A 12537-nucleotide genomic window follows, 5' to 3' on the forward strand; every position below is an offset into this window, starting at 1 on the left:
TGAACACTATAGCCCGTAGTGAACACTATAGCCCGTAGTGAACACTATAGCCCGTAGTGAACACTATAGCCCGTAGTGAACACTATAGCCCGTAGTGAACACTATAGCCCGTAGTGAACACTATAGCCGGTAGTGAACACTATAGCCGGTAGTGAACACTATAGCCCGTAGTGAACACTATAGCCCGTAGTGAACACTATAGCCCGTAGTGAACACTATAGCCCGAGCCCGTAGTGAACACTATAGCCCGTAGTGAACGCTATAGCCCGTAGTGAACACTATAGCCCGTAGTGAACACTATAGCCCAAGGTGAACACTATAGCCGGTAGTGAACACTATAGCCCGTAGTGAACACTATAGCCGGTAGTGAACACTATAGCCCGTAGTGAACACTATAGCCCGTAGTGAACACTATAGCCGGTAGTGAACACTATAGCCCGTAGAGAACACTATAGCCCGTAGTGAACACTATAGCCCGTAGTGAACACTATAGCCCGTAGAGAACACTATAGCCCGTAGTGAACACTATAGCCCGTAGTGAACACTATAGCCCGTAGTGAACACTATAGCCCGTAGTGAACACTATAGCCCGTAGTGAACACTATAGCCCAAGGTGAACACTATAGCCCGTAGTGAACACTATAGCCCGTAGTGAACACTATAGCCCGTAGTGAACACTATAGCCCGTAGTGAACACTATAGCCCGTAGTGAACACTATAGCCCGTAGTGAACACTATAGCCCGTAGTGAACACTATAGCCCGTAGTGAACACTATAGCCCGTAGTGAACACTATAGCCGGTAGTGAACACTATAGCCCGTAGTGAACACTATAGCCCGTAGTGAACACTATAGCCCGTAGTGAACACTATAGCCCGTAGTGAACACTATAGCCCGTAGTGAACACTATAGCCCGTAGTGAACACTATAGCCCGTAGTGAACACTATAGCCGGTAGTGAACACTATAGCCCGTAGAGAACACTATAGCCCGTAGTGAAAACTATAGCCCGTAGTGAACACTATAGCCCGAGCCCGTAGTGAACACTATAGCCCGTAGTGAACACTATAGCCCAAGGTGAACACTATAGCCCGTAGTGAACACTATAGCCCGTAGAGAACACTATAGCCCGTAGTGAACACTATAGCCCGTAGTGAACACTATAGCCCAAGGTGAACACTATAGCCGGTAGTGAACACTATAGCCCGTAGTGAACACTATAGCCGGTAGTGAACACTATAGTCCGTAGTGAACACTATAGCCCGTAGTGAACACTATAGCCCGTAGTGAACACTATAGCCGGTAGTGAACACTATAGCCCGTAGAGAACACTATAGCCCGTAGTGAACACTATAGCCCGTAGTGAACACTATAGCCCGTAGAGAACACTATAGCCCGTAGTGAACACTATAGCCCGTAGTGAACACTATAGCCCGTAGTGAACACTATAGCCCGTAGTGAACACTATAGCCCGTAGTGAACACTATAGCCCGTAGTGAACACTATAGCCCGTAGTGAACGCTATAGCCCGTAGTGAACGCTATAGCCCGTAGTGAACGCTATAGCCCGTAGTGAACGCTATAGCCCGTAGTGAACGCTATAGCCCGAGCCCGTAGTGAACGCTATAGCCCGTAGTGAACACTATAGCCCGTAGTGAACACTATAGCCCGTAGTGAACGCTATAGCCCGTAGTGAACACTATAGCCCGTAGTGAACACTATAACCCGTAGTGAACACTATAGCCCGAGCCCGTAGTGAACGCTATAGCCCGTAGTGAACACTATAGCCCGTAGTGAACACTATAGCCCGTAGTGATCACTATAGCCCGTAGTGAACACTATAGCCCGTAGTGAACACTATAGCCCGTAGTGAACGCTATAGCCCGTAGAGAACACTATAGCCGGTAGTGAACACTATAGCCCGTAGTGAACACTATAGCCCGTAGTGAACGCTATAGCCCGTAGTGAACGCTATAGCCCGTAGAGAACTCTATAGCCCGTAGTGAACACTATAGCCGGTAGTGAACACTATAGCCGGTAGTGAACACTATAGCCCGTAGTGAACACTATAGCCGGTAGTGAACACTATAGCCCGTAGTGAACACTATAGCCGGTAGTGAACACTATAGCCGGTAGTGAACACTATAGCCCGTAGAGAACACTATAGCCGGTAGTGAACACTATAGCCCGTAGTGAACACTATAGCCCGTAGTGAACACTATAGCCCGTAGTGAACACTATAGCCGGTAGTGAACACTATAGCCCGAGCCCGTAGTGAACGCTATAGCCCGTAGTGAACACTATAGCCCGTAGTGAACACTATAGCCCAAGGTGAACACTATAGCCCGTAGTGAACACTATAGCCCGTAGTGAACGCTATAGCCCGTAGTGAACACTATAGCCCGTAGAGAACACTATAGCCCGTAGAGAACGCTATAGCCCGTAGTGAACGCTATAGCCCGTAGTGAACACTATAGCCGGTAGTGAACACTATAGCCCGTAGTGAACACTATAGCCCGTAGAGAACACTATAGCCCGTAGAGAACACTATAGCCCGTAGAGAACACTATAGCCCGTAGAGAACACTATAGCCCGTAGTGAACACTATAGCCCGTAGAGAACACTATAGCCCGTAGTGAACGCTATAGCCCGTAGAGAACACTATAGCCCGTAGTGAACACTATAGCCCGTAGTGAACACTATAGCCCGTAGTGAACACTATAGCCCGTAGTGAACACTATAGCCCGTAGTGAACACTATAGCCCGTAGAGAACACTATAGCCCGTAGTGAACACTAGCCCGTAGAGAACACTATAGCCCGTAGAGAACACTATAGCCCGTAGTGAACACTATAGCCCGTAGTGAACACTATAGCCCGTAGTGAACACTATAGCCGGTAGTGAACACTATAGCCCGTAGTGAACACTATAGCCCGTAGTGAACACTATAGCCCGTAGTGAACACTATAGCCCGTAGTGAACACTATAGCCGGTAGTGAACACTATAGCCGGTAGTGAACACTATAGCCCGTAGTGAACACTATAGCCCGTAGTGAACGCTATAGCCCGTAGTGAACGCTATAGCCCGTAGTGAACGCTATAGCCCGAGCCCGTAGTGAACGCTATAGCTCGTAGTGAACACTATAGCCCGTAGTGAACACTATAGCCCGTAGTGAACGCTATAGCCCGTAGTGAACACTATAGCCCGTAGTGAACACTATAGCCCGTAGTGAACACTATAGCCCGTAGTGAACACTATAGCCCGAGCCCGTAGTGAACGCTATAGCCCGTAGTGAACGCTATAGCCCGTAGAGAACACTATAGCCCGTAGTGAACACTATAGCCCGTAGTGAACACTATAGCCCGAGCCCGTAGTGAACACTATAGCCCGTAGTGAACGTTATAGCCCGTAGTGAACACTATAGCCCGTAGTGAACACTATAGCCCAAGGTGAACACTATAGCCGGTAGTGAACACTATAGCCCGTAGTGAACACTATAGCCGGTAGTGAACACTATAGCCCGTAGTGAACACTATAGCCCGTAGTGAACACTATAGCCCGTAGTGAACACTATAGCCGGTAGTGAACACTATAGCCCGTAGAGAACACTATAGCCCGTAGTGAACACTATAGCCCGTAGTGAACACTATAGCCCGTAGAGAACACTATAGCCCGTAGTGAACACTATAGCCCGTAGTGAACACTATAGCCCGTAGTGAACACTATAGCCCGTAGTGAACACTATAGCCCAAGGTGAACACTATAGCCCGTAGTGAACACTATAGCCCGTAGTGAACACTATAGCCCGTAGTGAACACTATAGCCCGTAGTGAACACTATAGCCCGTAGTGAACACTATAGCCCGTAGTGAACACTATAGCCCGTAGTGAACACTATAGCCCAAGGTGAACACTATAGCCGGTAGTGAACACTATAGCCCGTAGTGAACACTATAGCCCGTAGTGAACACTATAGCCCGTAGTGAACACTATAGCCCGTAGTGAACACTATAGCCCATAGTGAACACTATAGCCCGTAGTGAACACTATAGCCCGTAGTGAACACTATAGCCCGTAGTGAACACTATAGCCCGTAGTGAACACTATAGCCGGTAGTGAACACTATAGCCCGTAGAGAACACTATAGCCCGTAGTGAACACTATAGCCCGTAGTGAACACTATAGCCCGAGCCCGTAGTGAACACTATAGCCCGTAGTGAACACTATAGCCCAAGGTGAACACTATAGCCCGTAGTGAACACTATAGCCCGTAGAGAACACTATAGCCCGTAGTGAACACTATAGCCCGTAGTGAACACTATAGCCCAAGGTGAACACTATAGCCGGTAGTGAACACTATAGCCCGTAGTGAACACTATAGCCGGTAGTGAACACTATAGTCCGTAGTGAACACTATAGCCCGTAGTGAACACTATAGCCCGTAGTGAACACTATAGCCGGTAGTGAACACTATAGCCCGTAGAGAACACTATAGCCCGTAGTGAACACTATAGCCCGTAGTGAACACTATAGCCCGTAGTGAACACTATAGCCCGTAGAGAACACTATAGCCCGTAGTGAACACTATAGCCCGTAGTGAACACTATAGCCCGTAGTGAACACTATAGCCCGTAGTGAACACTATAGCCCGTAGTGAACACTATAGCCCGTAGTGAACACTATAGCCCGTAGTGAACACTATAGCCCGTAGTGAACGCTATAGCCCGTAGTGAACGCTATAGCCCGTAGTGAACGCTATAGCCCGAGCCCGTAGTGAACGCTATAGCTCGTAGTGAACACTATAGCCCGTAGTGAACACTATAGCCCGTAGTGAACGCTATAGCCCGTAGTGAACACTATAGCCCGTAGTGAACACTATAGCCCGTAGTGAACACTATAGCCCGTAGTGAACACTATAGCCCGAGCCCGTAGTGAACGCTATAGCCCGTAGTGAACACTATAGCCCGTAGTGAACACTATAGCCCGTAGTGATCACTATAGCCCGTAGTGAACACTATAGCCCGTAGTGAACACTATAGCCCGTAGTGAACGCTATAGCCCGTAGTGAACACTATAGCCGGTAGTGAACACTATAGCCCGTAGTGAACACTATAGCCCGTAGTGAACGCTATAGCCCGTAGTGAACGCTATAGCCCGTAGAGAACACTATAGCCCGTAGTGAACACTATAGCCGGTAGTGAACACTATACCGGTAGTGAACACTATAGCCCGTAGTGAACACTATAGCCGGTAGTGAACACTATAGCCCGTAGTGAACACTATAGCCGGTAGTGAACACTATAGCCGGTAGTGAACACTATAGCCCGTAGAGAACACTATAGCCGGTAGTGAACACTATAGCCCGTAGTGAACACTATAGCCCGTAGTGAACACTATAGCCCGTAGTGAACACTATAGCCCGTAGTGAACACTATAGCCGGTAGTGAACACTATAGCCCGAGCCCGTAGTGAACGCTATAGCCCGTAGTGAACACTATAGCCCGTAGTGAACACTATAGCCCAAGGTGAACACTATAGCCCGTAGTGAACACTATAGCCCGTAGTGAACACTATAGCCCGTAGTGAACGCTATAGCCCGTAGTGAACACTATAGCCCGTAGAGAACACTATAGCCCGTAGAGAACGCTATAGCCCGTAGTGAACGCTATAGCCCGTAGTGAACACTATAGCCGGTAGTGAACACTATAGCCCGTAGTGAACACTATAGCCCGTAGAGAACACTATAGCCCGTAGAGAACACTATAGCCCGTAGAGAACACTATAGCCCGTAGAGAACACTATAGCCCGTAGTGAACACTATAGCCCGTAGAGAACACTATAGCCCGTAGTGAACGCTATAGCCCGTAGTGAACACTATAGCCCGTATTGAACGCTATAGTGCTTTAGAGTTGGATCTGATTTGTTTTCAGTTGCGTCCTTTGAGATGCAAGTATATGACCATATTTATTGTGTCTCCCCTCAGTTTCAAAGTGAAGTACTGTGTTAAGGCGAGTGGGAGAGGCGCCCCAGCCTCACTGAGTAAGTATCTGAAAGATATCTACTTCTTTACACTACATTGGATCCCTACGGGGCTCTGCAATGCAACAAACGCTACTCTAGACAAAGTGTTACCTGACAGCGTTTCCCTGTCCACAAGCTGTGCTTACAGAGAACTCTCCTTTACGGTCACAAAACACTGCTACCTGTCTTTCCCTCTATTTCTCTAAAATAGTGTCCCAAATGGCACCCTATTCCCTACATAGTGCACTACTTTTGACCGAAGCCATATGGACCCAGGTTAAAAGTAGTGCACTATAAAGGGAATAGGGTGCCATTTGGGGGGACACACACAGTGGCAACAGAACCACAGCTCACCTCTATCTCTGTATAGAGACATCCTGTCTGGCTGTACTAAGCCTGTTACCCAGCCTGTTAGAGTATAGCTTCAGGCTAGCAGTCTGAGCTCAGCTCAGTTCCCAGTAGGACAGGCCTGCTGTGTGGTGTAAGGTTTTTAAAGGCCTCCATCTGGTGTTGCATCCGCTACATGGCAACATGCTCTGCCTGTCTGCCTGTCTGTCTGCCTGTCTGCCTGTCTGTCTGCCTGTCTGCCTGTCTATCTGCCTGTCTGCCTGTCTCTCTCTCTCTCTCTGTCTGCCTGCCTGCCTGCCCGCCTGCCTGCCCGCCCGCCCGCCCGCCCGCCCGCCCGCTGTTTTTATTTTTTCTCCTAATGAATAGGACCCAGTGCTGCATGGGAGACCACAGACGACGCTCCCAATTAATTATTTCTCTCAGGGCCTTTTTGAACTTTACTGCTCATGTCCGCTGACTCCCATCTGATGGGTAGTGTTGCAGGAAGCTAGAAACGTCTTCCTGTTCTAATGGCTACTGTTACAGGAAGCTAGAAACGTCTTCCTGTTCTAATGGCTACTGTTACAGGAAGCTAGAAACATCTTCCTGTTCTAATAGCTACTGTTACAGGAAGCTAGAAACGTCTTCCTGTTCTAATAGCTACTGTTACAGGAAACTAGAAACGTCTTCCTGTTCTAATGGCTACTGTTACAGGAAGCTAGAAACATCTTCCTGTTCTAATAGCTACTGTTACAGGAAACTAGAAACGTCTTCCTGTTCTAATAGCTACTGTTACAGGAAACTAGAAACGTCTTCCTGTTCTAATGGCTACTGTTACAGGAAGCTAGAAACATCTTCCTGTTCTAATGGCTACTGTTACAGGAAACTAGAAACGTCTTCCTGTTCTAATGGCTACTGTTACAGGAAGCTAGAAACATCTTCCTGTTCTAATGGCTACTGTTACAGGAAACTAGAAACGTCTTCCTGTTCTAATAGCTACTGTTACAGGAAGCTAGAAACGTCTTCCTGTTCTAATAGCTACTGTTACAGGAAACTAGAAACGTCTTCCTGTTCTAATGGCTACTGTTACAGGAAGCTAGAAACGTCTTCCTGTTCTAATGGCTACTGTTACAGGAAGCTAGAAACGTCTTCCTGTTCTAATGGCTACTGTTACAGGAAGCTAGAAACGTCTTCCTGTTCTAATGGCTACTGTTACAGGAAACTAGAAACGTCTTCCTGTTCTAATGGCTACTGTTACAGGAAACTAGAAACGTCTTCCTGTTCTAATAGCTACTGTTACAGGAAACTAGAAACGTCTTCCTGTTCTAATAGCTACTGTTACAGGAAACTAGAAACGTCTTCCTGTTCTAATAGCTACTGTTACAGGAAACTAGAAACGTCTTCCTGTTCTAATGGCTACTGTTACAGGAAACTAGAAACGTCTTCCTGTTCTAATGGCTACTGTTACAGGAAACTAGAAACGTCTTCCTGTTCTAATAGCTACTGTTACAGGAAGCTAGAAACATCTTCCTGTTCTAATAGCTACTGTTACAGGAAACTAGAAACGTCTTCCTGTTCTAATAGCTACTGTTACAGGAAACTAGAAACGTCTTCCTGTTCTAATAGCTACTGTTGCAGGAAACTAGAAACGTCTTCCTGTTCTAATAGCTACTGTTACAGGAAGCTAGAAACATCTTCCTGTTCTAATAGCTACTGTTACAGGAAGCTAGAAACGTCTTCCTGTTCTAATAGCTACTGTTACAGGAAGCTAGAAACGTCTTCCTGTTCTAATAGCTACTGTTACAGGAAGCTAGAAACGTCTTCCTGTTCTAATGGCTACTGTTACAGGAAACTAGAAACGTCTTCCTGTTCTAATGGCTACTGTTACAGGAAACTAGAAACGTCTTCCTGTTCTAATAGCTACTGTTACAGGAAACTAGAAACGTCTTCCTGTTCTAATGGCTACTGTTACAGGAAGCTAGAAACGTCTTCCTGTTCTAATGGCTACTGTTACAGGAAACTAGAAACGTCTTCCTGTTCTAATAGCTACTGTTACAGGAAGCTAGAAACATCTTCCTGTTCTAATGGCTACTGTTACAGGAAACTAGAAACGTCTTCCTGTTCTAATAGCTACTGTTACAGGAAACTAGAAACGTCTTCCTGTTCTAATGGCTACTGTTACAGGAAACTAGAAACGTCTTCCTGTTCTAATGGCTACTGTTACAGGAAACTAGAAACGTCTTCCTGTTCTAATAGCTACTGTTACAGGAAACTAGAAACGTCTTCCTGTTCTAATAGCTACTGTTACAGGAAGCTAGAAACATCTTCCTGTTCTAATGGCTACTGTTACAGGAAACTAGAAACGTCTTCCTGTTCTAATAGCTACTGTTACAGGAAACTAGAAACGTCTTCCTGTTCTAATAGCTACTGTTACAGGAAGCTAGAAACGTCTTCCTGTTCTAATAGCTACTGTTACAGGAAACTAGAAACGTCTTCCTGTTCTAATAGCTACTGTTACAGGAAACTAGAAACGTCTTCCTGTTCTAATAGCTACTGTTACAGGAAACTAGAAACGTCTTCCTGTTCTAATGGCTACTGTTACAGGAAGCTAGAAACATCTTCCTGTTCTAATGGCTACTGTTACAGGAAACTAGAAACGTCTTCCTGTTCTAATAGCTACTGTTACAGGAAGCTAGAAACGTCTTCCTGTTCTAATAGCTACTGTTACAGGAAGCTAGAAACGTCTTCCTGTTCTAATGGCTACTGTTACAGGAAGCTAGAAACGTCTTCCTGTTCTAATAGCTACTGTTACAGGAAGCTAGAAACGTCTTCCTGTTCTAATAGCTACTGTTACAGGAAGCTAGAAACGTCTTCCTGTTCTAATGGCTACTGTTACAGGAAACTAGAAACGTCTTCCTGTTCTAATGGCTACTGTTACAGGAAGCTAGAAACGTCTTCCTGTTCTAATAGCTACTGTTACAGGAAGCTAGAAACGTCTTCCTGTTCTAATAGCTACTGTTACAGGAAACTAGAAACGTCTTCCTGTTCTAATAGCTACTGTTACAGGAAACTAGAAACGTCTTCCCTGTTCTAATAGCTACTGTTACAGGAAGCTAGAAACGCTCTTCCTGTTCTAATAGCTACTGTTACAGGAAACTAGAAACGTCTTCCTGTTCTAATAGCTACTGTTACAGGAAGCTAGAAACGTCTTCCTGTTCTAATAGCTACTGTTACAGGAAGCTGGAAACGTCTTCCTGTTCTAATAGCTACTGTTACAGGAAACTAGAAACGTCTTCCTGTTCTAATAGCTACTGTTACAGGAAGCTAGAAACGTCTTCCTGTTCTAATAGCTACTGTTACAGGAAGCTAGAAACGTCTTCCTGTTCTAATAGCTACTGTTACAGGAAGCTAGAAACGTCTTCCTGTTCTAATAGCTACTGTTACAGGAAACTAGAAACGTCTTCCTGTTCTAATAGCTACTGTTACAGGAAGCTAGAAACGTCTTCCTGTTCTAATAGCTACTGTTACAGGAAGCTAGAAACATCTTCCTGTTCTAATGGCTACTGTTACAGGAAGCTAGAAACGTCTTCCTGTTCTAATAGCTACTGTTACAGGAAGCTAGAAACATCTTCCTGTTCTAATAGCTACTGTTACAGGAAACTAGAAACGTCTTCCTGTTCTAATAGCTACTGTTACAGGAAGCTAGAAACATCTTCCTGTTCTAATGGCTACTGTTACAGGAAGCTAGAAACATCTTCCTGTTCTAATGGCTACTGTTACAGGAAACTAGAAACGTCTTCCTGTTCTAATAGCTACTGTTACAGGAAACTAGAAACATCTTCCTGTTCTAATAGCTACTGTTACAGGAAGCTAGAAACATCTTCCTGTTCTAATAGCTACTGTTACAGGAAGCTAGAAACATCTATCTGTTCTAATAGCTACTGTTACAGGAAACTAGAAACATCTTCCTGTTCTAATAGCTACTGTTACAGGAAACTAGAAACGTCTTCCTGTTCTAATAGCTACTGTTACAGGAAACTAGAAACGTCTTCCTGTTCTAATGGCTACTGTTACAGGAAACTAGAAACGTCTTCCTGTTCTAATAGCTACTGTTACAGGAAACTAGAAACGTCTTCCTGTTCTAATAGCTACTGTTACAGGAAGCTAGAAACGTCTTCCTGTTCTAATAGCTACTGTTACAGGAAGCTAGAAACGTCTTCCTGTTCTAATAGCTACTGTTACAGGAAGCTAGAAACATCTTCCTGTTCTAATAGCTACTGTTACAGGAAACTAGAAACGTCTTCCTGTTCTAATAGCTACTGTTACAGGAAGCTAGAAACGTCTTCCTGTTCTAATGGCTACTGTTACAGGAAACTAGAAACGTCTTCCTGTTCTAATAGCTACTGTTACAGGAAGCTAGAAACGTCTTCCTGTTCTAATGGCTACTGTTACAGGAAACTAGAAACGTCTTCCTGTTCTAATAGCTACTGTTACAGGAAACTAGAAACGTCTTCCTGTTCTAATGGCTACTGTTACAGGAAGCTAGAAACGTCTTCCTGTTCTAATAGCTACTGTTACAGGAAACTAGAAACGTCTTCCTGTTCTAATAGCTACTGTTACAGGAAGCTAGAAACATCTTCCTGTTCTAATAGCTACTGTTACAGGAAACTAGAAACGTCTTCCTGTTCTAATAGCTACTGTTACAGGAAGCTAGAAACGTCTTCCTGTTCTAATAGCTACTGTTACAGGAAACTAGAGGAACAAATAGCTGTGTTTCGTGGTCAAAAAGGAGAGTTTTCGATAAGTAGCCTACAGCTGGTCTACAGTGGAGATGTAAACTCTATATTTGTGCTATCTGTCCATCTTATCTGGACATGATGTGCATCTTTTGGAAATGAATGATTTACCCTGAAAGCATTGCTCATATCACACTGGTGTCGTTACTGTAAAACTATCTCTCAGTGACTGTTAGCTAGTTTGTCATGGCCTCATTGTCAGTCTGTCTGCGTCCTTGTCAGAGTTCCATGTTGACCTGGTGTTGGACAGACTCAAACACAAGGGGGCGACAAAGAGAGTTATGTTCCTCCACAGCAAGACGTCCCGGTACGCCAAGAACATGACGGTCAGCAACGGCCGAGGACCAGCCTGCGAGGAGCAGGAAGCCTTCCTCATAGTGAGTTCTCCAAAGGAAAAGACCATCCCAAACAGACCCCTAGTTCATACGATCTGAGAGTATAGAACTGGTGGAAACAATATGGCCATCTAATCAGTTTTCAGATCTCCACAAGTGTGTAGGGGCTAGGAATTGGTTTGGAATTGGGAGACAGTTTCATCTTCTAACTTTAGGCATTGTCAAGATTCTGTATGCAGTGTGCATGTGTTCATGGATTGTTGTTGCTCTAGCGTTCTATGTGTAGAAGTGGTGCGAACTCCAGTTACTAAACCAGAACTCTCTGCTCTGCAGGATGACTCTGAGTTCCGGGACAAGATCACCCCCATCTCTGTGTTCATGGAGTTCACTCTGGACTACCAGCAGGCTGCAGATAAGACCGGCCTACTGCCTATCCTGGACCAGACTACCCCCACCAACATCTCCAAACAGGTACCTAAACCTCTTTACCTAAGGCTACGTCCCAAGCTTTACCAAAGGCTACGTCCCAAACGTTACCTAAGGCTACGTCCCAAACGTTAGCTAAGGCTACGTCCCAAACGTTACCTAAGGCTACGTCCCAAACGTTACCTAAGGCTACGTCCCAAACGTTACCTAAGGCTCGCTCCCAAACGTATTACCTAAGGCTACGTCCCAAACGTTACCTAAGGCTACGTCCCAAACGTTACCTAAGGCTACGTCCCAAACGTTACCTAAGGCTACGTCCCAAACGTTACCTAAGGCTACGTCCCAAACGTGACCTAAGGCTACGTCCCAAACGTGACCTAAGGCTACGTCCCAAACTTTACCTAAGGCTACGTCCCAAACTTTACCTAAGGCTACGTCCCAAACGTTACCTAAGGCTACGTCCCAAACGTTACCTAAGGCTACGTCCCAAACGTGACCTAAGGCTACGTCCCAAATGGCACCTTATGTCCTATATAGTGCACTACTTTTAATCAGATCATTATGGGTCCTGGTCAAAGGTAGTGCGCCAAATAGGGATAGGGTGCAATTTTGGACGTAGACTTAGGTAACGTTTGG

At 45.4% G+C, this 12537-nt stretch overlaps 1 protein-coding gene across 1 annotated transcript in view; it reads left to right on the plus strand.

Moving 5' to 3' along the window:
- Positions 1–12537, plus strand: part of LOC121536441 (integrin alpha-V) — a gene marked incomplete at its 3' end in the record, with an annotated part of 72864 nt that overhangs the window by 41612 nt on the left and 18715 nt on the right. The window contains 3 exon segments of the mRNA XM_041843703.2: positions 5980–6035; positions 11363–11517; positions 11809–11946. Of these exon segments, the coding sequence (XP_041699637.1) occupies positions 5980–6035; positions 11363–11517; positions 11809–11946 (349 nt within the window).

Source organism: Coregonus clupeaformis, chromosome 23 (genome assembly GCF_020615455.1).
Source record: "Coregonus clupeaformis isolate EN_2021a chromosome 23, ASM2061545v1, whole genome shotgun sequence".
Classification (NCBI taxonomy): Eukaryota; Metazoa; Chordata; class Actinopteri; order Salmoniformes; family Salmonidae; genus Coregonus; species Coregonus clupeaformis.